Source organism: Ochotona curzoniae, unplaced genomic scaffold (assembly GCF_017591425.1).
Source record: "Ochotona curzoniae isolate NIBS_2020 unplaced genomic scaffold, NIBS_Ocur_1.0 contig_64, whole genome shotgun sequence".
NCBI lineage: Eukaryota > Metazoa > Chordata > Mammalia > Lagomorpha > Ochotonidae > Ochotona > Ochotona curzoniae.
This window is the reverse complement of record NW_024466502.1, coordinates 2,565,888-2,592,380: the sequence shown is the minus strand read 5'-3', so window position 1 is coordinate 2,592,380 and position 26,493 is coordinate 2,565,888. Positions and strand designations below refer to the sequence as shown.

At 46.8% G+C, this 26,493-nt stretch overlaps 2 protein-coding genes across 2 annotated transcripts; one reads left to right on the top strand and one right to left on the bottom strand.

Annotated features, from left to right (window-relative positions):
* Positions 1-943: 943 nt before the first annotated feature.
* Positions 944-4,745, bottom strand: LIG4 (DNA ligase 4). The gene has a single exon (XM_040991146.1). The coding sequence runs from the start codon at positions 4,703-4,705 to the stop codon at positions 1,970-1,972; it is 2,736 nt and encodes a 911-aa protein (XP_040847080.1). The 5' UTR covers positions 4,706-4,745; the 3' UTR covers positions 944-1,969.
* Positions 4,746-11,097: 6,352 nt separating this feature from the next.
* ABHD13 (abhydrolase domain containing 13) lies at positions 11,098-24,427 on the top strand. The gene is made up of 2 exons (XM_040991147.1): positions 11,098-11,323; positions 21,455-24,427. The coding sequence occupies exon 2, from the start codon at positions 21,475-21,477 to the stop codon at positions 22,486-22,488; it is 1,014 nt and encodes a 337-aa protein (XP_040847081.1). The 5' UTR covers positions 11,098-11,323; positions 21,455-21,474; the 3' UTR covers positions 22,489-24,427.
* Positions 24,428-26,493: the final 2,066 nt, after the last annotated feature.

Here is a 26,493-nt window from a genome sequence, read left to right as displayed (position 1 = left end):
AATCACGAATTCCGGTCATTTTGCAGCAAAATGGATGTAACCGAAGACCATTAAGCTTGGTGATACACCACAGACCTAAAAAGACTAATATGTCTTCCCCACGGCAGCTAGTACACAGCATTCAAAACAGTGCAGTGTGAATTAGCGAGCTGACACCATGAGATCTGCCTCATGCCCCCAGCCTTGTCCATACTCCCGTGGGAGAGCAGTCCACGGGTTGCTCCATGAACTCCGTATATAGAGAGGATTAAGTCTTTAACTTTAAAGTAAGCTGAAAGTATGCTGTCACAAAAATTCAAAGGAGAAAGAAGCTAATTATCACTTTGGGCTTAAAACTGTGTATAAAACACATTAAATTTGTTTATATAAATGGGAAAAAGCCATAAAGGTGAGAATACAAAAAAAAAAGTAAAAAAGCCAATAGGGAAATGTGCAGCATTAGACAAATGAGCTCTCCAGCAGTCAGCAATGCGGAGGACCCAGGGGATCTAGAGAATCTAGGATTTCCCAACGCATATCAAGTCACTACAAATAGTTACTTCGGAATCAGAACTTTTGGGAACATATTCTACAAAGCTACTGTGGCTAGTGGATGTTTATTGGAAAATTTTTAAAACTAAGAAGCAGCGTGTTGAAATGACAAATATTTATGGGCTAGTGAGATATATTACAGTTTTCAGTGGAGTATGGTGAAACAATTAACAATAACATATTTTAGCAGTATGTAAATACACTGAGGTAAGACAGTCTGAATAAAACATTATGGTTGGCTTTACGCTTATTTGTCACAATAAATGCTCATTATGCACTTTCCTTATCATTGATAATTTGAAATGTTTTTGCCTTGAAGAACAAAATTAGAGACATTTTCCCCCATTACACTTACTTATAATTTCTGTTTTTATAGACATAAAAATCTACAAGCTTAATTTTCTTAATAAAGCTCATTTATTGAGGTAAAATATAAAGGATCTTAAAGTGAAACCTGATTCAATACGAGAAATGTTAGGAATATATTAAACATCTTATTTAAGAAACATAATAAAATTAAACATATTTGTTCCACTATTTGACTAAAACTTTTTCTTTCAACTCAATGCCATAGTTTCTAAGCACCAAATTCCCTACTTTTCAATACTGTCAAGAAAATACATTTTTCAAATGTTTAGGTAACAATCTAAAATTTGACATAAAAATTCAGCCTATTATACAATCATCTTACTTAAATAAACTAATTTTAAAGTCATCCTAAAATGCTAAAACAATTTGCCTTCCTTTTTGAAAGTTACAACATGCATGCCATTGTAAAACCGGATCAATGAGTTATATCTCGCACAATTATTTTTTGTGAATACAGTTAATTCAAGGACAAATTCACATTAAAATACCTTATCTTAGAAAAAAATAAATTTGGGGTTTTTTTAAGTTCCAAGTGTTTTTTCCACTTGTAATTATTTAGAGTTAAAACTTGACCTGAGCTAAAAATCACTATTGACATGCTTTAACACATTTGACTGAAGGCTTTAAAAAGTTCATACATTTTCTAAAGATACAATTCAGCCTTCAGTAAACAAAAGAGAATCCCATATTTTTACAGATCCAATTATGATGTTTCGTAACTTTTTCTTACAGTGTTTTCACTGGATAATAACTACTATCAAATTTTTTACTTCAAAAAACTGTTTAGGAAGTTAATACTTTCAATGATTAAAAATTTCAGATTTCTACACAATAATTATACAATTACTTCAAATACTTATTTCATCTTGTTTTTAATCACCAAATATTATGCTACTGTTTTGTTCATGCTGACTGTCTTCTCAATCTTAAGGCATAGAATTATTTTCTTACACCTGATAATGCTTTTTGTCTTTTAAAATCTATGCTTACAAAGTTTAGTGTTTTATCATTACCACCTGACATATTAGCTTCACCAGAACACAGGCTTTCCTCACTGTGATGGCCAACTTTAAAGCAAATACTGATTTTCTTCTTGCAATTCAGACTTCTGCACTGAATCGGTCACCCAACCTTCTTGCAGTATCTTAAACTTCCTCTTAAGAGTTCTTCTAAAAGCTTTAAAATCTGGAACTCGGCTTTGGTCCTCCCCAATGATGACATGAGACACTCCCTCAGCTAAACAAGAAACCACTCTGGCTCCATGGAATCGAAGCTCCAAGGCCTTCGTAGCTAATCTCGTTGCCTCAATTTTGGTGCTCAGGTCATTAATAACAGTATACATGTCCAAATAAACAGTATGGTGTCGAAACATACTGAGAGGAGACTGGTCCCAGGAATAGCGACATTCTAGCTCTGCAATCACAGAAGCCATTTCTTCAGGAGTCTGCTCTTGAGAATTCTTCATTCCTGAGAATACTTCCTTCAGCTGGTTCAAATCTGTGTCAACAAAATAACTGTCTCCATAGCGATCATACTCACGGGCAAAATGTTCTTTAGTTGATGGACACATGTGGATCATGAAGCGTGGCTGCCAAGGCACACAGCTTTTGGTCCTGAAACACTCCAGGAGCCACGCAGGCTTGACAACATCATGCTTATTTGAAGCAATAATGTTTTTCACCCTGATGTTCTCAGTCCCTGCAATTACACAGTACGTGTCTGGGCCTGGGTTCTGTGTTATACAACCACCCAATTCTGCAATTCTGTTCTCCAGGTCAGGTTTCGGGTGGCTGTCTGTTCCACTCATGACACAAAACTCGACATCCTCAAATACGCTAGAGACTTTGTTTACATTAGAAAGATTCGGTGCTTTTAAATGTTCAATAATTCCAATAACTTTCTTTATTTTGGGGGCCGATTTCCGCTTTTTTTCTTGGGGTTCGTCATCAGCGCCTACACAAAGGTGCCTGGTGGCGAGCTTCCCCAGTGCTTTCCCGCGAAGTTGCTCTAAGTCATCCAGAGTCATGCACTCATGCCATTCTTTGTCATCTCTCATCTTTTCAATTCGTGGAAAACGTAGGGTGCATCCAGTTTTATACATACTGCTGGGGACAATCTCAGCTGCTTTAACTTGGACAATCACAGAATTACAAGGCTCAATGTACACTTCTGGCTTCTCTGTTCCACATAAAATACTACCTGGAGGAGCTTTCCTATGGAATGGCTTCCAGCATTTGTTCAATTTCAAACCCAGCTCATAGAGTTCTTTCATGGTGTATCCTGAGCCAACACGACAGAGCGTATGAAACACAGACGGCTTTTCCCCAGGAGGGGGCTTCTCTGCGACTGCACACAGAAAATGAGACATCATTCCACCACGTAAGCCTTTCCCCCAGTAGCCCCCAACTATTAGGATGTCCAACTCGTCCATCAGGCCGCTGACATACTCGGGCTTAATTTTCAGCCATCCTTCACCCCTTTTGTCCGGCTTGTAAATGGACAGCGGATGCTTTATCATGATTCCCTCTTCTCTCTTATCTATGGCTTCGTTCAATGCATCAATCACTTCATTCTTGGTATGAGCTAGTGCTTTGTGCACAATTTCTATTCTACCTGGTATCGGTGTAAAAAGACTACTAAGAATCTCATACCTGTTTCTCAAGGTCTCCCGTCCAAGCTTTTTATTATTAACCATCAAGACATCAAACACACAGTAACATGTCTGCAGATCAGAATCTTCTACCATCCGTTTAATGTCAAACTTATTCCCCTTTTGCATGAAAGTCTGCGTATGCGGACTATAGGCCATCATCTCACCATCGAGGATACAGGTCTGTGAATCTGCTCTGAAGGCACTGTGGATGAAGGGGCTGAGGGAACCTTCCCGTGGAGAGGAGCCAAACTGCTCCGTGTAGTTATAGCCGTTTCGGGAGAAGTACCGGTAGACGTCCCCATCCTTGTGCATTTGCATGCGCTCGCCATCCAGCTTGGTTTCAATGTAGAAGCTCTGGTGCTTCATGTCCTTCTCAATGCGCTCAACATCGGCGACAGCAGCTAACATTGGTTTAAAGGCAGAGAACAGAGTGATGGAGATATCACTGAGTCCTACCGAAGGATCATGGAGTTGCCTACAGACCTTCTCCAGGTCAGTGGTGACGTTATGTAACTCCACAGCATCGCTGTGGAAAGTGTTCAGTATCGTCTGCTGACTGACACCGAGCTTTAAGTCCTTGACGATCATGCGGATGAGCCACTTCTGCTCCAGCGCTGAGCTCTGCACTATGAGCTGGAGAAGACTCTTCTTGATGAGGTCTTTCCTTCTCACAGAGTTACTGCTGGCAACCGAGTCCAGAAGCTCGTTGACCTGCTGTACACTCAGGCTTCCCTTCTGGGAGCATCTAGGCTTCAACACAAAGTACGCGGTCATGGCGAAGTCCCCCGCATCCCCGTGTGCTGCAGTGGGCGCTCTGTAGTTCAACAGCTTCAGCGCGTCTTTCCCCTCTCTAGGTAAGTTGAGTAATTCTATATAAAGCTTGGCAAGCATAGTTTCTTTTATGCCATAGGCCATTCTCTCTCTTTCGAGCTGAGGAAGGATGAGTCTCATGGCAGGATAAAATGAGTCTGTGACGTCTTTTTGGTTCTTATGAAGGGCATCATGAAATTTCCTCCAAGAATCTAAAAACTCACTAAAATGTCTGATTTTCTCTGCACGTCCTTTACTTCTCTGTATTCTTTCCAAAGTTGAACATAAATCTGCGAAAGGAACGTGGGACGCAACAGTTTGTGAAGTTTGTGAGGCAGCCATTGAAGCGATGGTGAATCCTTTGGTTTAACTAAGGCAAAAAGAAAATAACTTAAGAAAAAGGCAAACTTCAACCAAATATTCCATGGGAATAGCTCACAACAATTAGATCATAATAAATCTTTATTAATGTTTGCTAAATGAAAACATATTGGTGCTATAAATGATGTAACATTTCAACCTGTACTTTCAGCAAGTTTTGTTCTTCAATACAAATTAGTATTCAGTATCCAAAGCCAGGGTGGAGAACGCCAGCCCCAATACTGTGTAAGGCCTGTAAAATCAACCGGTCTGGCCCTGCAAAGGTAACCCGTCACAGGTGGTACTGGAAATTCAATCCATCTGCAGGAGGTGATTCTTAAGTTGATCAGTCTGCCCGGCCCATTAATGATGTCACAAATATCTAAATGGAAGCTTGGCAAAATATTCTTCATTCCTGATCTAAAGGGCCATCACTGGGGCTGTCCTGGTGGCTCAAAAGGCTAACCTTCCACCTTCTAGGGCTGGGATTGCATAGAGGCAGCAGCTCGCACAGAGGCTGCTCCACTTCTATCCAGCTCCCTATTTACGGTCTGGGAAAGCCACGAGTGAAGGCTCAGGTTCTTGAGCTCCTGCACCCGTGTGGGAGACCCGGAAGAAGCTCCGAACTTCAACCTGGTCCAGCTCTGGTCATTGTAGCCATTTAGAGAGTGAACCAGTGGATGAAAGACCTTTCTGTCTCTTCTCTCTGTAAATGTGCCTTTCGAATAAAGCTAAAGAACTCTTAGAAAAATAAATACATAAATTGTAAAGAGCCATTATCCTTATTTCTCACAATATTCAAAACACATCTATTATTTTTCTTCCTTAACTTCAACATTCATTGACTTATTTTATTTTTTAATTATTTAGCAGAAATGCAAAATAGTACCATTAGTGCAAAACAACATCATTAATAAGGACGAAAAAAAGAATTGGGTAGAATTCACTTTATGTCTCAGGTTCCGGCCCAGCTCCTTGCTTGTGGCCTGGAGAAGCAACAGGGGACCCAAGTTCTTGGGCCCCTACCTGTGCATGGGAGATCCAGGAGAGGCTCCTGGCTCCCTAGCTCCGGCTGCTGAAGCTATCTGGGAAGTAAACCAGCAGATGCACAATCTCTCTGTTTTTCTCTCTTGCTGTGTGACCCTTTCAAGTAATATAAATAAATCTTTTCAAAAAATTAATTAAAGGTCCTGAGTTAAGACCCTTCTTGTATAACCTCTTCTGTATGTTACTACCTTCCATGTGAAATAACCTTGTAAAAACACGTTTTCAATGAGTCACACGCTCACTAAACTGAATTCTGACTTCCTGGGAAGTTTGAGACTCCAGCCATACATGAGACATCGGATCAGAAAACCAAGGACCCTCGCCTTCCAGGCAAAGTTCATGGCCATTCTCTATGCTTTCTCTCACACCTTCACTGGTGGCTGTGCCACAACACTCCAACGCAGCTCAAAAAACATCCTCGCTTCCCTGCTTACTTTACCATAGTTACTCACAGCCCTAGGGATTCATTAGTACACTTCTTTTTTAGCATTTCCATGCCAGTCTTTCTCCAAGTAATAATTATATGAGATACAGCCACTGTGCCACAGGCAAATAGAGCATGACTGTTCTCTAAAGCAGCACATACTCTGTAAAGAGAAAGTACTGTCCGGGGAACTAATTATACTAAAATGTCAAGTAGCCTGACAAAGAATATAAGTGTAATAACTTAAGGCAGAGCCTTTCATTGAAAAAAAAATCATAGACTAGACTCTGACTACCTTGAAAACACCCTGCAACTCTGCCTGTACCAGCTGTAGCTCCAACAGCCATTTGGTGGCCTACAGAGAAAGAACACCCCAAGTCTGTTTATCTTCAGAAAGAGGAAACCCACCATCCACCCAGCAGATGCCATCAAGATCTAACCCCCATGGGGCCACTTCCCTGGGAGCTCTTTGATTGCAGCACGCAGCTGCATCTGGTTTGTATCACCGACTGCACCAGCTGGTTGTGTGTGTTCCTGCTCTCCCCAGTGAGGACACACCGTGTTGCACTTACAGTCACATTACAGCACTAAGGCACACAGTGCTGTGTGTACAACCCAGACACACCGCATGCAGAGTGACCTGTGACACGCATATGGATAGACATAGAGATATCTCCTTCAGCAAATGCTAGGAAAAGTTTACTCAAATCGCTTCATAAAAATGACCAAATTTAGGGGTGGTTACATATGCATCCTAAAATGGCTACACAGAGAATTCCAAAATCATTACAAAATGAGTAAGACACATTTTTTTTTCTTTTCAGGTGCCTAAAAAGTCAAATGTAAGGGTTCCCTTGCCTTTCACTGATGGTTACTGTGGTTACAGGAAGTGGGTGGACACCACAGTGACCTCAGCCAGAGATCTGGCAGGCCCCAAAAGCAGCCAAGGCCACGCACAGGCCAATGATGGACAAAGGCCAACATTCCCTGTCCTATCGGGACCCAAGCAGGGCTGACGCCAGCACCCACGGCAGAGGGCATAGAAGCCCTTTGTCTCCGCTGACGGGGCTGATTGTGAAGGTGACGGTACTGGAAGTCTGGAATCTCCAGAGAGACACCTGCATCCTGTTACAAGCTCCTGTTTCCTGAAAGACGGGGAGGCAGGCAGGCGACGGGGACACCCTTGGAGTTTTCGGATTTGCGGGAAAGACAGCCACCTTCGAGGCCTGCTGCTTCATTACTGTCTGCGTTGAAGAGATAGGTTCAGGACCCCCTGCCTGTGCACTGTCAATTCCTGTCGCATGCTGTTTTGTGTCACTGCTAGCCCCAATCATGTACTTGCTCACTGTCACATAGCTTTTGATTCTTTTACTGTAAAAACCCCATGATTATTTCATTCGGGGTGCTTCTTGCGTACGGCAAGAGGTTGCCCCTTGGACTAGACAATAAAATCATCTCACTCGCCTTGGAGACTCGCTCAGATTCAGTGAACCCCAACATCTGGCGCTACCCAGCTTGTCTTTCCCACTTGGGGTCCTCCCCTCTCCTGTCCATTCCTCCGCCGCGTGGGAAACACCCAGGATCAGACTTCTTTGTGTAATAAAGGTCTGTTTGTATTTGCCTGCTATTTTTTTTTTCGGGTGGCCGGCAGATCTAACATTCACCTGACCTGGAACCTTACTATTTGGATTTTGAAGTTTTTAGCTGAAGCTATTTGCAGTTGGACAAACAAGGAGATGTCTACAGAGAGACGACTACATGGAAATAGTTTTAACACATACAAGGCCCTTAAGTTTTTAATGGATTGGTTGCTACACTAGCAATGTGTACTGTCCACAAAATACATACAGATATAAACAGTTGAATTTACTAAGCAGATGGGGACAACGCATTACTCAACGGCGATGAGCAGAGCATGTAAGATAACGACCTGTCGCCCATCCCGAGGGCACAACCAACCAACCAGCAGGATTCACTACATGAACAGTAAGGAAATTAACTGAAAACGGGAACTGCTCCCTGCGTGCGAGCCTGGCAGCTGCTGGGGAGAACCTCCCCGAAAGGAACGGGGTCCGGCGGGCACCGGGAGGACACGCGGACCGAACCCACGCAGTTCCTTGCAGCCTGCAAACCCTGGCGAGGCGACAGCCGCACCCCGGGGTCCCCGATACCCTCCAGAGACGCGGGAGCCAACGAGGGCACCCCGGACGTCGAGGATCCCAGCCGCACACGGGGTCCCCACGCGGACGCAAGCCGGCAGCCCACCCTGGGGCCTAGCGCGCACCTGGGGTCGGGCTCGACCCCATCCCCGGGAGGCAGAGAACCCGAGCTTTTGGGACAGAATCGAACTTTCCAGTCAACCCTGGACGGCCTGGGAGAAGAGCCGAGTCCTCCTCAGGCACGCCGCCCGCGCCCAGGGCTCGCTCCCCGGCAGCCACGGCCGCGTCCACGCGCGGACCCCGCGGAGACCCCACACACATTCCCACCTGACATCAAGCCGGAAGCGTGCACTCCCCGAGGCCGGTTCCGCCAGCTGTCCGCCGCGCACGCGCAGTTCCCGGGCAGAGCCACCACCACAGAATGCCACCCGACGTCAAGCCGGAGGCGCGGCCACCAAGCCGGAAGGCCGCACTCCCCGAGGCCGGTTCCGCCAGCTGTCCGCCGCGCACGCGCAGCGGCGAGCGGAGGGCGGGCTGTGACGTCAGCGGCAGTCTCGCGCAGGCGCGGTTGCCGGGCTGGCTGTGTATGGCTGCCGCTGCAGCTTTGGCGAGCGGTGGGACCACACGCCCCAGGGAAAGCGTCGTGAAGCGCAACTTCGGGCGCGTTAGCCTCGAGAGCGCTAACACGCTTGGCGCTGGTCAGTTGTGAACGTCTGGAGTTTCTCCAGACGGGAAAGTGAGCTTTTGCAGGATGGTCTAAGGCTTTTTCCATATGGGAACCTGTGGTCTGAGTTCAGTTCTCTGACTGCGGCCTCGACGCAGCCCATAATCATACTTTATACTACACAGGAGTCACATGAGCACACGTCTGTCACAGCCTCTCCCAGAGCCGGCCCGGCGACGCAGAATAAAATCTGTTGAGTTTTGTGTGAGCGCCCAGAGCACGAGGCTCTGGATGGAGGGATGAGAACCAGCCCAGCCCCACGACCCAGGACCTGCTGGCTCCCACAGAAATGTTGCCGTGGCCTCTCTGGACAACTGAAAACTGCCCGTGAAGCATGGGGACAACAGCTTCTAGAACTGTTCCCTTTGAGTGTGAAACATCCCTGGTTTAAGCTTGCTGCAACAGATCCCGCTCACTGCTATGACAGGTTGTGTAACCAAGGAAACCAGCACTGCTCAAACAGGGGTGTAATTCAGTGGGAGGACCTTCGTGCCCGCTAGCCCAACAACCTGCAATTCTCCACTATTTCCTGGGTAAGTGGGGTTTATTGAGATGGTCAATATAATCTTTTTTCCCTCTGAAATCACTTGTAATAACAGTTTGCAAATTATTCCTGTAAGTTGCTGTTCAACTTCACCAGAGCAGCACCAGCAGCTCTGAGGCACCCTTGCTGCCTGGGTGTATCCTGCTTGCTGGACCTCCACTAGGCTCCTGCCCCTCAAATGAGGCGCTGTGTATGCGGCAGGGGAGGAACCCCCGACTCAGGAGAGCAGGCGCATCCTCGCCAAGGCAGTCTCTGAGTTCGCCTGTGATTCTGCCTGCTTCGTGCACAGGACACAAAGCGCGTCTTCCCCTCGCCCAAGTGCCTGGTAGAGCTGCTGCCACTATTACACACGTTCTAGTTTACAAGCTAAACAGCACATCACGAGCCTAGCTTGCACCAGGAGCTCTCTGTAAGACAAGTGAGCTTAGAAACAACAAAAAGTATGAAATACCCTCTATATGCAAAGAAATGCACATTTGGCATGCGCATTGGTGTAGCCCCAGCAGAGCTGGCATCCTATATAGGCATGGGTTCTCGTCCCTGCTGCTCCACTTCCCATCCAGCTCCCTGCCTGTGGCCTGGGAAAGCAGTGGAGGACAGCCCAAAGCCTTGGACCCCTGCACCCACGTGGGAGACCTGGAGGAAGCTCCTGCCTTCGGATGGGCTCAGCTCTCAGCCATTTGGGAAGTGAAGCAGCAGATGGAACACCTGTCGCTCCTCTCTCTGCAACTCTCCTTTCTAATAAAAAGGCATCTTTAATAATAAGTAGTGCACCTGCAATAGGGAATGGCTGAGAGGTGTTGCTGGGTCACAGAGACCCACTCTCCTGGGGTGTCGCCAACGCCTCAAGCTCAAGCCTGAGGAGGTCCCCCCGGGGCAGGCGAGTTCCCTGCACACCCTGTCCCGAGGGGCTGTTTTCCAGGGTGAGGGGAGAGCCCCCAATCCTGCTCCGGGCGACAAGGACGGAAGGCAGACAAACGCAGGCCAACAGAGCCCGGTCATCTGGTTCCTGGAAGCCCCAGGTTCCCGAGAGCAGGACCTCCTTGTGAGACCACCTCCTGGGCTCGGGGACCTGTAGCTTGGGTTCAAATCCCCCACAGGTAAGTCCTGTTTCCGAATGGCCCCCACGAGGGCCGCATGTGCTGTGGACGGTGCCAACAGGGACAGAAGCTATCGCTCATTTCCTCCTTAAAATCCGCCTCTCCCGGAGCCATCCCTTCGGTTCCCCGAGACATCCAGCCCCGGGACGGCCGGGCTCCCCCGCCACAGGCCCCGGGACGGCAGGGCTCCCCCAGCAGAGGCGGGGACGGCCGGGCTCCCCACCCCCGCGGGAGCCGGGCCGCCCTCAGCCGCCGAGCCGGGAGCCGGCCCCCCAGCGCCCCGCCGCTGCCTTTTCCCGCCCGGGCCACCGTCGCGGGAGCACCGCGCGCCGCGGCTTCTGCGCATGCTCGCGAGGGCGGGCCGCGCTCCCAGGCGGCGGAGGAAGACGGCGGGCAGGTGATGTGGCCGCCGGCGGGGGCATTTGCCGGCGACACCGGAGCGCAGGCCGGAAGTGGGGCGGCCCCGAGCGGCGCCTCCGGAGCTCCGGGCTAGACCGCGGCGACGGCCCCTGGGCTGGCGGGGGACGATGAGGAGCGACGGCAGCGGCGCGGGGCCCGCTCGCGTGTCCGCGGCCCACGGCGCAGCCTGCCCGGCGGTCTGAGTAAGTGCGGCCTCCCGAGGGGCCGGGCCGCGAACTCGGCTCGCCGGGCGTCCTCCGGGGCGGGTGCGGGCGGCAGGTGCGGGCGGCCCGGCGGCCGTGCGGGAGCGACCCGCTGCCCCGCGCCCTCCCACGCGCCGGGACCGGCTTCTGGGTTCTGTGTTCCACAGGCAGCAGGCGGGCAGCCCCCGGAGTTGGCCGGCAGGGTTGCAGAGTCCCTGGGCGCTCGCTGCATTTGCAGCGCGGTGGCTGGCCGAGTGCGGGGACTGAGATGAAGTGGTCGTTTCTGCAGCCCTTTTCTGGGAGGCCGAGGGCGGCGGAGCGCGGGGGAGACGAGAGCCCGGGGCGTGAGCGCCCGCCGCCCGGGCAGGGCCGGACCCTGGGGTCGAGGGCAGTCACCGGCTGCAGCGGCAGCCCAGCTCCGTCCTGGGGACTCACAGCTGGACGCGTGGGGCTCGGCGAGGAAGCGCCCGGGAAACTTGATGCAGGGAAGTTGGTTTTGAAATAAAACTGAGGCATTGCCCTCATTCTGCCCGCGGGGCCGCCCAGGCATCGCTGCCCAGTAGCAGGGTTTCCACTTTGGCTTATCCTCGCTAGGACCTAGTCAGACAGTACATGCATGTGCTGCCTTTTGTTTTTTTTTTTTTTTGAACGTCTGGTCTCAGCAGGTTTCAGGCGCTTGTTTCTTGAGAGAACACGTATTTGGAAAGGCTGTGAGTTGTAAGAGCTACCTGGCTATTAGCAGACCGCGCCCCAAGCCTGCTGGCGTCCTGGGGCAGGGCTCCCTGCAGGAAGCTGCGGGGCACCGGCAGAGCCGGCAGCTGTGCCTGGGCAGCGCCATCCCCCTCTGACGCTGTGCCGTCCCGGGAGCAGGTTGCCAGGTTGCTCGGCTGCAGCCAAGGTACAGGAGCCTGCAGGAGCTCGGGCTGTCCCTGAGCCAGTCTGCATTCCCTCCTGCTTGTCGAGAACCCCCGGGGTGGCCGCTCAGAGACCCTGTGTCTTCCTGGCCTCAGCAGTCGGGCGCTCCGCCCCCTTTTTGGTTGACCTCTCGGATGGCAGAGGCATGTCACTTGGCTGTGGAGCTGGGAGCGCTCAGGGGAGTGCATGCTGCTGAAATTCCAAGGGAAGCGTGATTCAGGTCAGCAGCTAGTGTGTGTGAGCGCATCGCTTCTGGAGCATTGCTTGTGTGTAGACCAAAGTCTCGGGTTCATTCACCTAGTGTATAGGGAAGCCGGGGAGCGTTACCTGTTGATGACGTTTCATACCTGCTGAATTTCGTTATCTGCTTTTAGGCTTGTGGCTTGGTTGGTTTTGCTGTTTTTGTTTTTAGCTTAAGCTCAGCACTAGGCGTGCGGGCTTCTGCAGGACCAGTGGCGTCTTGTCAGGCCAGTGCCTCAGGCTCCCAGAGAGAGGAAACACTTGGCTGTGAAGCGCTCTGCTCCTGCAGTGGGAAAGCCAGCTTCAGATGCTTTCTGAGCTGCTGAGTTTTTGCGCAGCATGTCCACAGGCAGTTACTGTTCATCTGTCCCCTGGGACTATTAATACACGCTTTTTCATTATTGATGGCGTGTGGGCAGCCATTAGGGAGCTAGAGACTCGGTTCTGTGGTGTCTCCAGCACACTGCCCAAAGCAGGCGGAGGAGAAGGGGTGTTGCACAGCGTGCTAAGCCTGAGCCCGAGTGCCCCAGGATGGGCCGGGGCCTTGGTGCTGGACCCCAGCGCCTCATGGGTGTGGGCTCCTACAGCCGGGTCTCACTCTGTGGTCCCTGAGCCGAGCAGCAGGGCTGACCCGCCGCTTCCCGCCCCAGCATTCACTCACCGCCTGGTCTTAGTTCGTGTGTAGCTGAGCCTCTGCTCGTGGCAGCTGGTTAATCAAATGTGTAGTGGGCAGCTTCGCAGTAAAAATCAGGAGAACTGAATTCTGACCTCTGTTAAAATATCATTTGATTTGTGTTTAAGTTTCACCTCTGATAGAGTAATCGATTTGTCCAGTTTACTCTTTCACTTGTTAGGGTATAAATAAGTAAAATACATATTTTCCCATAATTTGAGTTTCAGTTCTAGATATATTTAAGTAATCATTCTTTTAATTTTAAGATAAAATGCTGCTGAGCAAAGAGCATTGAAGATGATTGAAAGAAATATGTTAACAAAATATTCCTTTTGTAAACAAAAAAAGTTATTTCTTTGGAAGACTGAGACTGATTTCCCACCTACTGGTTCACTCCAAATGACTGGGCCAGGAGCTAGCACTAGGAACTGCATCCGAGGCTCCTGAGTGGGTCGCAGGAACCCAGGTAGCTGGCGCTTGCTGCCTCCCAGGGGCATTGACAGGAAGCTGAAATTGAAAATATAGCTGAGCCCAGGCACTCCTCACAAGATGTGGACGCACCAGGTGGAACCCCGCTGCTGTGCGCAGCACCTGCCCCAGCATTTGTGGGTGAAAGGCTGGACTGGAGGAAAGATGGCGAGGGGAGGTGGAGTTGGACAGTATCAACAGGGATTCTGAACTGCGTCTAGATGCTGAGTTACATTCAGAGGAAAACACCGGGGACCCAGTGCACTCATGTACAGTACTTAATTCATCCAAAAATACATTACATATGCATGTGTAAATAGCATGGTATGTGAAACAACCAACTGAAAAACAATAGGAGTTGGCATTGTTGTATATTTTGTAAATAATTTAATGTCTGCTTAATAGAAAAAAACATGACCATGTGCTTCTGCACTAAGGATCTTTGGGGTGGAATGTATAAAAGCTTAGACGGATTTCTAGTTGTCAGTGCAGGAGTGTCCTGGTGATCTTGGAGGTGTGACAGTTCTTTGGTCTGTGGGACACCCAGCAGGTGGCCATCAGTAACATGTGACACCTGAGATCCAGATCCAACAACTTGGTGATTTCTCACAGAATGAATTTTCACTCCTATCCAAGTGATGGCTGTGACGCCCCTTACTTTTCATTTGGTTTACCAGCTTACTTGGTAAATACTGGTTTGATAAGTTAATACAGATTTTTTCAAAGTGGCAGGAGATGTAATTAGTGATAAATCAGATTGGTTACCCTCAAGCCACTTCATTAAAAAAAAAAAAAAAAACACCTCTCAGAGTGCTGGGGAGCTGCTGGAAATTTCTTCCTTTTTAAGAAAGTGTTTCCGGAACACTTGAATCACCGGACTTTGTCAGTGTCTCTGAATTCAGCCCACCGTGGCCATGGCTGCCCTTCACGGCACAGCCCTGAGCTCCCTGTGTACTCATGCTGAACAGCTGTATGCTGCCCTGCAGGACAGCCCTGCGCTCCCTGTGTACTCACGCTGGAACAGCTGCATGCTGCACTTCACGGCACAGCCCTGCGCTCCCTGTGTACTCACGCTGCAACAGCTGCATGCTGCCCTGCAGGACAGCCCTGCGCTCCCTGTGTATGTACTCATGCTGAACAGCTGTATGCTGCCCTGTAGGACAGCCCTGCGCTCCCTGTGTACTCACGCTGCAACAGCTGCATGCTGCCCTGCAGGACAGCCCTGCGCTCCCTCTGTACTCACGCTGAACAGCTGCATGCTGCCCTGCAGGTCAGCCCTGCGCTCCCTGTGTACTCATGCTGAACAGCTGCATGCTGCCCTTCACAGCACAGCCCTGCACTCCCTGTGTACTCACGCTGAACAGCTGCATGCTGCCCTGCAGGACAGCCCTGCGCTCCCTGTGTACTCACGGTGGAACAGCTGCATGCTGCCCTTCACAGCACAGCCCTGTGCTCCCTGTGTACTCATGCTGAACAGCTGCATGCTGCCCTGCCCTGGCGTCTGGGAGGGTTTGCTTCTCCTGCCTCACCGTGATCTCACGTGCGTGAAGAGCAGGAGCACTGGCTGCCAAAAAGGCACCGAGCTCTGCACACTCCCACTGTGCACTGTGGAGGAGTCCGCGCGCTGAGCAGGGAGTTCCAGCTCAGGAGCGTTGGGGGATTCCCTTTGGGGAGTGATTGGTACAGAAAGGTCTCCGATTTGATAGTGCACGTGGTTCTGTGACTCACTTCCTCTAGACCACCCGCATCGAGTACGTACCTAGGCCAGGTTGAATCCTTCACATTTCCGGAATAAGCTGTGCGTAGACTGCTGCTTGATGGAAAGTGACAAGGACATCTCACCCACGACACAGGCGTTGTCTGTTTCAAAGAGTTTGTGCAAGTCACAGTCCCAACAAGGGCTGGACCTTGATGAAATCCAGACATGACGAAGTAGTTGAGCTGCTTTTTCTTTGCTATGTGAACATGCCTTAAAAAGTTGGCGGAGAAGCCAGTGTGGTGACGTAGCTGACTAACCCTACTGCCTCATCCTGTGGCACTGGCATCCCATGTGGGTGCTGGTTCTAGTCCCAGCTGCTCCACTTCCTGATCCAGCTCCCTGCTCGTGGCCTGGGAAGCAGCAGAGGACGGCCCAAGGCTTTGGACACCTGCACCCACGTGGGAGAACTAGAAGCTCCTGGCTCTGGGCTTCAGCCTGTTCCAGCTTTGGCCGTTGCAGCCATCTGGAGAGTAAACCAGTGGATGGAAGATCTCTCTTTCTGTCTCTCCCTCTCTTTGACTTCAAGTTAAAAAAAAATAATAATAAATTTAAAAGAAAGTTGGTGGAAAATGAAGTTAAATTCATTGCATGAATTTTATTGAAGAACAGTCATGATCTTTTTTGACTTTGTCTGCTCCATGCATAAGTAAACTTCTCGTCAGAAACGGAAGCTTGTCCATGTCCACACCGCCTCAGGTCCACGTCCACACCGCCTGTTCCTCAGGAGTTACTGGGCAGGCCACCCGCACTGTGGGAGCAAGGACTACTGCGCCCCGGCACTGCTTCTTGTAGCAGGTCTGGGCATGGCCACAGGGTGGCAGGGTGCCCTGGGGTCTGACAGCCTTACCCGAGGCCCAGCATGGGAACGCTACTGAGGTCCACTGTGGGAATACAGTGGTCCTTAGACGGCCTCGCGGGAGGGCTTGGCATGATGGCAGCTTTGACCTAGTTTATGAAATAATTCATTAAAACACTTTTCCATAAAAGTGGAAGTTTGTGATCGCCCCTCAACCACGGGTAAGGGAAGCACATGTGAAATGGTCAGTGGTGAGGTGCCCGAGGCCGCCCCACACTGATGGCTCACCTGGCTGGCCCACGTCAGGGTCTGCAGGAGAATGTTTGCATTCTCCTTTCTGCCTTGGTGATTGCACACCCAGGAGGGCGTGAGTTTAAAGACAGGCCGCCTCTGCAGCCCTTGGTGACGGTGATGAGGGCCATCTCAAGATGACTGGCTGTGTAGGGTTAGCGTTCTTGTAAGTATCATATTTGTATATTACAATCAAATTGTGCTTTCCGTAAATTTTTCCTCGAGAATTTACTAACATCGCTCGTGTTAGTACACTACATTTTGAAAGCACAAAAATTATTTCTAAAACTGATCTACATGTTGAGCTTCACAAGCAAACCTATTTTTTAGAAAAAAAGTTTTCATAATTAATAAAAAACATAATGGAAAACTGTGGAGTGGAAGAAAGGTTTAGTTCAGAAGTTGAGCCTGCAGGAGCAGCAGACTCGGCGGCCCGGACGAATTCCTGTGCAGGTGTGGGGTCCACATCACCGGAGGAAGTGTGCGGTGTGGCCGCGGTGGGGGTGAGCTGTTGCGGTGTAGGTGGAGAATGGTCCTTGGATGCAGAGGCAGAGCTGTAGGAGGGAGCGTTCTGAGAGCTTGAGACTCCTTCTCAGGTGCGGGAGTGTTAACCAGTCGGTAGAGGTGGTTAAAGTAAAGCCACAGGTGGGTGAGTTTTAGAGAGATTAAGTCGTACTACAACAAAAGCAAAATTAGTAAAATCCGACTAAGTCGGTTATTTGTTCAAGATGTAGACGAAGGTTAAAAGTGCAGTAACTAGAGAAGAGATCTCGTGTTCTTTCCCCTGAGCAACCTACTATAGTTACATGCACCTGAGTTCCTGTGGTTCCCAGCCCCGTGCGTCTCGGTGTGCGTGTAAAGCAGCCTGACAGATAATCCTAACCTCTGGCATAGGATGTCCGTTAAGGGACTGCTAGCTGCCTGCTCACTCCTCGGGACCATCTTGGTGGCACTTAACACTAGACCAGGCAAGCTCTGTGTGGGTATTGAAAGATGTGGCACAGGCGTGTGGAAAGATGGCATGTGGGTGGGAGTGGGCAGCGCCCTGCCGTGGCTACTCCTTGCCCTACAGACAGCAGAACCCCTAGCAGCAGTATGTGGGTGGGCTGGCACCCACTGCCCAGCTAAGAGCAAGTTGAATTCCAAGGCATGGCCCAGTCAGAGGCCCAGTGTGTCTTACATACAGCCGACATCTCAGCCCGGAAGAGCTTTCCAGGGAAACAGTCCTGCAAGGTTAAATGGAAGTCATTTTATGTGCCAAAGGTGGGAGATTTTGTCACCCTTTTATTCAGGACTTCGTGATGAAGTAGGTGAAAGGTTCCCACGTGTGCTGCCGGGATGGCTGCCGACCACTTCAGTGCAGGCCGTTCCTCCTCGGCCACTGCAGCCTCGGGGCCACGTCGGGGCTCGGTGCAGGCAGAGGCGCGGGCTCGTTCTGCTCTGTTGACAGTGTAAGCAAGTCGAGTGGGTGAAAAGTCCTTGCAGAGAATAAGTTCATTTTCCTCAGGTCGTGTGAGTTGGAGGTGTCGTGAGATGAGGGGTGGAAATTACTGGAAAGCTGGAGGAGTAAAAGGCTGTCAGAGTGAATGTGCTATGGACTGTCGGTGTTCTAGAACGTGTTAGAAAGAGAAGATGTGTGTTCCACATAGCCTCTTCCTACAGTAACTCCACTTGACATTATTTAAAATGAACTGACTTCTCTGACTTCCTTATTGTAACAGTCATTTCAGGAATGTAGAAAACTCCACGTTTGTTGTATTATTCCTATTTTTCTCTGGCATCCAGTCTTAAATATGCCCAGTTGTTTAGGATACACATCTCTCTTCTTTTTTCTTTCCTTTCCTTCTCTAGGATTTACAGTTACGGGGAGAAGGGGGGAGAGATCTTCCATCTCCTGGCGCACTCCCCAAATGACTGCAGTGGCCAGAGCTGGGCCTGCGCAGTCGGGAACATGTGGCTGACTTTCCCAGATGGGGGAGGGGATCGTGGCCTGGAGCTGTCTGTCCTGGGTGCTTTAGCAGGGAGCTGAGTGGGAAGTGGAGCAGCTGGGATTTGAACCAGCTCCATATGGGATGCTGGCCCCACAGGTGGAAACAATTTCCTGTGTCACACGTTCCCCCCTCCCCCTACCTGTTTTTCTTAGTAGAATAATTGGATGTATTGTTGGAGTATTCGTTTAAGAAGCATTTTAGTCATCAGCCATTTAAGGATGCCTTAGGAAGGCAGGTTTTTTTTTTATAAAGATTTATTTATTTCTCTTGGAAAAGCAGATATACAGAGAGGAAGAGAGACAAAGAAGAAGATCTTCCATCCAGTGGTTCAATTCCCAAGCCACAATGGCTGGAGCTGAGTCAATCCAAAGCCAGGAGCCAGGAGCTCTTCCTGGTCTCCCACGTGGGTCCCAAGGCCTTGGGTCCTCGACTGCTTTCCTAAGCCAAAAGCAGGGAGCTGGACAGGAAGCGGGGATGCTGGGCTTAGAACCAGCGCCCATATGGGATCCCGGCACGTGCAAGGCAAGGACTTTCACCACTATGCTATCACGCTGGGCCCAGAACGCAGGGTTTTGATTTAGAGATTGAAATTCAGCATTGGGGCTGGCTATTGTATTGCAGCCTAAGTCATCTTTTACTGCCTGCGTCTCAGAGCAGAGCGCTGCGGGTGGAGTCCCAGCTCTGCTTGCAGTTTAGCGTCCTGGTAATGCATACCCTGGCCAGCAGACCTCAACCCTTGGGTCCTGCCCTCCATTTGGGAGACCTGGAGGGGTACAGCCTGGGCCAGCTGCTGCTGTTGTGGGCATTTAGGAAATAAACCAATGGGTGAAAGATTTATCTGTGTGTCTGTGTTTGCACTCGAAACAAACTTAACAAATGAAATCAACACTGGAAGAAATGTTTGCAAAATTCTAACAGTTGAAGCTCTCAGTGGATTAACCGGTGCAGGTGTAAGTGAAGGGCTTGCATTTCAAAATCTGCTTTGGCCGCTGCGTCATGGGCGCTTTGCAGTCTGTAAAACCTTTACTGAGGACTGTATTTGATTTGAAAGCTGCGTCAGTTCCCCCTGTTCACCCAGTTCCAGGCCTGCTTTGCAGGGTCCTTGTAAAACGTGCAGATTTCTCTTCTGTGTGTGCTTGCTGGATTCTGATTTCTGATGTTAGTGTTAGTAAAACATGGTTAAGAAAGAATACAGCCAGAAATACTAGTTACAGAAGCAAAGGAGGTTAATAAAGCTAGCACTGTTACATATCCTGTTGTTCATTTTAAACTCCTGCTCTTTGGGACATTCACATTGTTGAGGTGCCGCTCCTTTTGCTTTTGTTGTCACTTTTTCCTCCCAAATTGCCTGTGGTTCTCCCTGTAATAAAATTTGCTACAACTGGGTGGCAGTGTTGATTTCTGTGAAACTGGAAAAGATACTGTTGGTTTATATTGAGACTCATTTCAATAAGAGCTCAAATGTGAATGTCACTGTTCAGTGAAATAATGGTGAAAAACCAGGTTTATAGTCACTGAACCCCTTGTCTCTTTATAACCAGTCTGATTTAACTTAATATTTTCATTTTGTGCATCTAACATAGTACATACAAAAGAGCCACATCTGTTAAGCATCAAAATGTTTTAAGAATCAGTTGCTAATAGTTAAAATGAACAGTAACTTGTTCATGGTGGTTTTGAAACTGAAAGGGAATTTTGTATTTTTTAAACTTGTAAGTAAATACTATCTTAGATGTTTGACTCTGTTAAGGCAACACGCATACTTAGTTTTGGAGATTTATTTGAAAGAGTTGCAGAAAGAGAAGGACAGAAAGGTGTCTTCTCTCTGCTGATTACTTCACAGGTGGCTGCTGATGGCCGCGGTGACCACCCTGCCCCAAACCAATGCCAGGAGCTTCATCCTGTCCTGGTGAGGGCTGGCAGGGACCCAAATGCTTGTGTCATCTTCCACTGCTTTTGCCAGACCTCTGGCAGGACGAGTGGAGCAGCAAGGACACAAACAGTCTGGGAGGGCAGTGTCTTCACCTGCTGTGCCACAGCGCAGGCACTTCAAATGTTCATTTGATTGCAGATTTGTTCTTTTTGTCTGTCTTTTAACTCAGTTCTATTTCTCAGTATTCTTTTCTGCTCTAAATAATTTTGCTCCACTCATGTCTCGTTCTGACATGACCTGTGCGTTGGTTGAACACGTCCCCAAGTGTGTGCGGCCTTGTTTCAGCACGTCACCATGGTTGGTGCTGACCCTCTTGTCTGAGACTTTGATCATGGTAATGTTGTGTTGCATGTCTCGTGACAATGACATTGTGAGCATTAATGTTAATCATGTCAAAGGAAAATTTAAACTTTTTCTGAACACTGCACTGATATTAGAATCTAGTGATCCATTTAAATACATGAGGTTCATCTGTGAACATTTTGAGACTATTTTTTCCGTCATGTAGTGCAAATGTATGAATGAAGACACCTGACAGTAAGCACTTTCTTTTCTTTTTTTATATAAAGATTGATTTTTATTGCGAAGTCAGATATACAGAGAGGAGGAGCAACAGAGAGGAAGATCTTCCATCTGATAATTCACTCCCAAGTAACCGCATGGCCGGTGCTGCGCCAATCCAAAGTCTGGAACCAGGATCTTCCTCCAAGTCTCCCACAGGTCCTCCACAGGGTCCCAAGGCTTTGGGCCGTCCTCGACTGCTTTACCAGGCCACAAGCAGGGAGCTGGACAGGAAGTGGAGCTGCCAGGATTAGAACCAGCACCCATATGGGATCCCAGTGTGTTCAAGGCAAGGACTTTAGCCACTAGGCCAGTGTACCAGGCCCAATAAGCACTTTGTTAAGCATGGGTCCAGTTTGTGAGTATTTACATGTCTCAGGTACCTCTCTAGAAGGTTCTCGGGACAGGAGATGGTTGAGAGCATAGATTGAGGGAGGTCCTGAAGACATAGGTTTATTACATCACAGGTCTTCCATTACTGACCTTCTCTTCCTCTCTCTCTAGGGTACTTCCACAGAGCTACAATGGAAAAGTCCTGGACGCTGTGGAGCTTTGTGGAAAGATGGCTGATAGCCTTGGCTTCTTGGTCTTGGGCGCTCTGCCGTATTTCTCTTCTACCTTTGATAGTAACTTTTCATCTGTATGGAGGCATTATCTTGCTTCTGTTAATATTCATATCTATAGCAGGTATTCTGTATAAATTCCAGGATGTTTTGCTGTATTTTCCAGAACAACCTTCCTCTTCACGGCTATACGTTCCTATGCCTACTGGAATTCCACATGAAAACATTTTCATCAGAACCAAAGATGGAGTGCGTCTAAATCTTATTTTGATAAGGTACACTGGAGACAGCTCACCCTATTCCCCAACTATAATTTATTTTCATGGCAATGCAGGCAACATAGGTCACAGGTTACCAAACGCATTGCTCATGTTGGTTAACCTCAAAGTTAACCTTTTGCTTGTTGACTACCGAGGGTATGGAAAAAGTGAAGGAGAAGCAAGCGAGGAAGGGCTCTACTTAGATTCTGAAGCCGTGCTGGACTATGTGATGACTAGACCTGACCTTGACAAAACAAAGATCTTTCTTTTTGGCCGTTCCTTGGGTGGAGCGGTGGCTATTCATTTGGCTTCTGAAAACTCACACAGGATTTCAGCCATTCTGGTGGAGAACACGTTTTTAAGCATACCACATATGGCCAGCACTTTGTTTTCATTCTTCCCAATGCGCTACCTTCCTTTATGGTGCTATAAGAACAAATTTTTGTCCTACAGAAAAATCTCTCAATGCAGAATGCCTTCCCTTTTCATCTCTGGACTCTCTGACCAGTTAATCCCACCAGTAATGATGAAGCAACTTTATGAACTCTCCCCATCGCGGACTAAGAGACTGGCTGTTTTTCCAGAGGGGACACACAATGACACGTGGCAGTGCCAAGGCTATTTTTCTGCACTCGAACAGTTCATCAGAGAAGTCATGAAGAGCCATTCTCCCGAAGAAATGGCCAAGACATCGTCCAGCGTCACGATCATATAACAACACTTCCTTCTGGGTTGAGGCGTCGTGTTCTCATTTGTGCAGAACAATGAATGTTTCCTTCCGGAAGTGTGTTAGTATCTGTAAGAGTCTCGAGAGTGACATTAAACTCTTAAAGGATCTCAGTGTTCCTTTATTATGATCCAAATGTTTTTTTGTTTCTAATTTGAAGAACTGTAATTCCTGAGATAAATTCATACATTTTAATCAAAGCTTCCATTGTCACTATGTATCCGTATCTTTATTATGTCACTGTAATAGAGATGATTTAAAAGTTTCTTGTTGCTGAAATGGTGTAATCTAAATTATACTTGGGCTCTGGCTCTTTGGAAGGATATATGTAAGCAAGAAGCCTGTGGACGCTAATCCCGTCACAGATACTGGGACAATCATGGTGAACAAACTGAACTCTGTAACTGCATTTTTCACCTTAAAAGTTTAAATGAGATGCATGATGGTATTTTATTCCTTGACTTATGCAATGCAACATTTTTAGTGTAAATAGCACTGATTCTATACCAGTGTATACGGTTACCTGGGTTATATCTATTTTTATGTAAATTCTATTTTGTCGTTGGCAAGACGTGAGCCAAGGCCTCTGCAGGTTGCCCTTGGGTTGAGCTCTGGTAGATGCGGAGACCCAGCCTTTTCTTACCAATAAACGGGACCCTGTTTTTCCGATGTCAGCGTACCGTGTTTTGTTAGGTACAGTCTGGACCACAGCATGTAGAAGTAGAAATTTAGAATTTTACTGCAGCTTTGATGTGCATATCCAAACTTTTTAACATTTGTAATTTTGGTGGCAAAGAGAATTTTAGCTTCTGTCCATTTTGTAAGTCTACAGCCAAAACACTAATAGCAGTCATAGTGGAGGTTAGAACTCGCTTAAGACCTGTTAGGAGGTCTTTACTGCATTGCTGTATATACTGTTTTACAAAATTTTTATATTTAATTCTTTAGTTGCAGTATCTAAGATATCTCCAACCAACCAAAAATGAGATATACCGCTCATTGAACTTTTTAAAACTAAAAGTTAAAATCATTTGTTCTTGACTTGATGTTCCAGTGATAGTAAGATAGAGTTCCTGTATCAAAAGAAATTTGTAGAAAGTCTTATTTATTTACTTACTTTAAAATATTTTAATTGTAGGAATATGGAAGGAATTCTAGAACTTTTTGATCCAGAACCCATTGCCATATTTAAGTGTTAAATTGTAGGTGGGAAGTAGTAGTTAAACATATGGAAGAATAAGAAAAATCTTTAAAATATTTGGCGGGATTTAGTTTAACAACAATAGTAGCTATAAAAGAAAATGTTTCCAGGTTGTCCTCAACGACTAGACATAATTGAATTGTGTACCTCGTGGGACCAGTGTTAGCATTCAGCGTTGTGAATATTTTAGCTGTTCATTGTCTTTCCACAGGCACCTAGAGCAGAAAAGAGTCAGTTATCTTGATCTGAATTTCAGACATTTTCCATGGAAATGGCGGGACAGGAAGTGCTTCTGCCAGGTTGCACTCTTACTCACGTTGTGCCAGCATTATGGAGAATAAATGATAGCAAGTATGTTTGTAAGGAAAATAGGTTTTCTATAAATTATGAACTATAAAAAAATTGAATTTTTAAAGAGTCGGTAGTATATATCTTGGAAAGTGTATTTTGTATTTATAAGTTCACCACAAAGGCTGCTTGTCACCATTTTGATGCTTGCCACGTGGAGTGACTGTCCTAACAGTGATGTGCTAAGGAAAAAGCATATGCGAGACGTAGCCTGTTTAGACATGCGCTTACGTGGCACATCTTGTCCTTGCATCATTTTTTGAAGTTTACACAAACCTTTTGTTCTCACGTAGTCGTTTAGTCTTGTGTAACATGGAAGAATTTGTCAACTTTAGTTTTAAATGTTATGCTGATAAAGTATAAAAGCTTTTTCTTTTATGCTTCTTTTCTTCTGTATGTGATACCACAGGTTTATAAATCATAGGGGTTTTATAAATATAGACACATATATACACACCTGTACGTGTATATATACATATATGTATGGAAAATACACATATATGTTGTTGGTTTGAGTTAGGCTTCGGAATTGTGGAGTGCCTGGGGCGCCTCTGGATTTCCAGGGAGGCTGTGTGGGGTTCAGCCGTTTCTGTGGGTTCGTTCACTTGGGTGGGAAGGGGATGAAACGCCAACTCTGACTGCCGAGGAACCTGACCCCCAAGGTGTCCTTATCTGGAAGTTGCTAGTTCTGTGGGCAGACTTCCTTGCAAGTCACTGTTTCGTTTTTGATCTAGCTTTTGGTAGGAAGGGAAGGATGTCTATCTTGTATGTTAATTTCTTGTTCACTTATGCAAGAGTCACCATAGATAGTTGTCAGCTAATTTTAAATTTGAACTACTATAAATTTGGCGATCCTAGAATGATTCTAAATATGGCAAGTTGATTTGTTTGGAATAAAGTCCAAAATCCAATTTTAAAGGGGAATTTTTTGGGAAACTGGATAAGGAAAAAAAAATACTGCAAGAACAATGACGGGTGAAAACAGTGGGCTAGAAAGAGGGCAGTGTGTCGTAGTTCTCCGATGTGACCAGGTGTGAGATTGGCAAGAAGCAAGCAGATGCAAGACAGTATTTGGATGGAAAGCATTCAGGAAAAATAAAGTGGGGTCCCTGATACTGTAACTGTCCTATGTTTTTTGCAAATATATTTTTTGGTTATAAAGTTGGTATTTGCATTTAAATGCAGTTTTGGTACATGGTGACTTAAATTTGTTTTGCTGTGATTTATAGAAAATGATAAACACTTAAGTGATGGGCTTGGTCATATGTCATTGGAAAAATTACAGGGCAGTTTTTATTGTGGAGAATTGGGGTGCTGTGACGCTCATCTGTTCATTTCTTGTACGATTTGGCTTGGGTGGGAACAGCTTACGACACTGCAGGCCGTCTCCAGCCTTGCCGAAGTAGATGTGCAAACTCGGACAGTGCAAGGTGGCTTGGGCCGTCTCTTCCCTGCCTGAGGTTAAGGCTGGAGAAGGGTGGATGAGGCAGCCTGGGAGTGTCGGGAGAAAAGGACCACAGTCCTCCACAGGGCTCCCTCTTCTACATTTGATGGTTCGTTTCTAAAAGAACTGTAAAAGAAAAATTAGTTGTAACTAGCCTTTTCGAATGATCCATTTAATATTATGTATTTCCGTATTACTCAGGTGAAGTTGGAAGTGGCAAGAGCACAGGTATTTATTTTTTAAAGTGATAAGGTAGAAAATCAAAGGCACTTCTGTTCTGATTACCTTATATGCACATCAACTTAGCTAATCAGAAATAATATATTTGTTTGTTTGGCAAATTAAATACAGTTATCCTATTACAAGTCAATGCATTTTTGCCAAATGGCTCAAATATACCTCCATTTATATTTTCTATCTTTAAAATGCAGTTTAAAATAGGAGTATGTATAATAGACACTTTTTTACAAGAAGTGCCAGATATACATATATAACGGGTGTGTGTTTAGCATAACTTATAACAATTTCTGTCAGTACAGACAATACTGAAAACTCATTATATTCAACATATTCACGTAAATTCAAGATAAAAGAAGGTAACCAATTTCATAATGTGTTTAGTTTTGTTATTTGCCATGTTTGATTTGAAACAGTAATAAAGTTTTATAACTCAAATTTGAATGTCATAGTACATTGTATGCTAACTATAGCAAACATTTACATTTGTTTTTTTACAATAAATTTCTTTTAAAGTATACTTTCTATTTTTCTGTACTGACATATGCAATAAATTGATACATTAAAAGTTTGATTAAAAGTCTTAAAATAGCTTTATTCACTTTTTTTTTTCAGTTTTCTCTTAACCTAAATTCTGTGGTAGGAAATTAATGTTTCCTTAATTGCTAAATGAAATTCCTGAATTTGTGCTGAAATTACTGTATTTTGTTCTGGTAATAGTATAGATTGAAAAAAAAAAAGACAAAATTTAGGTTAATGTGTC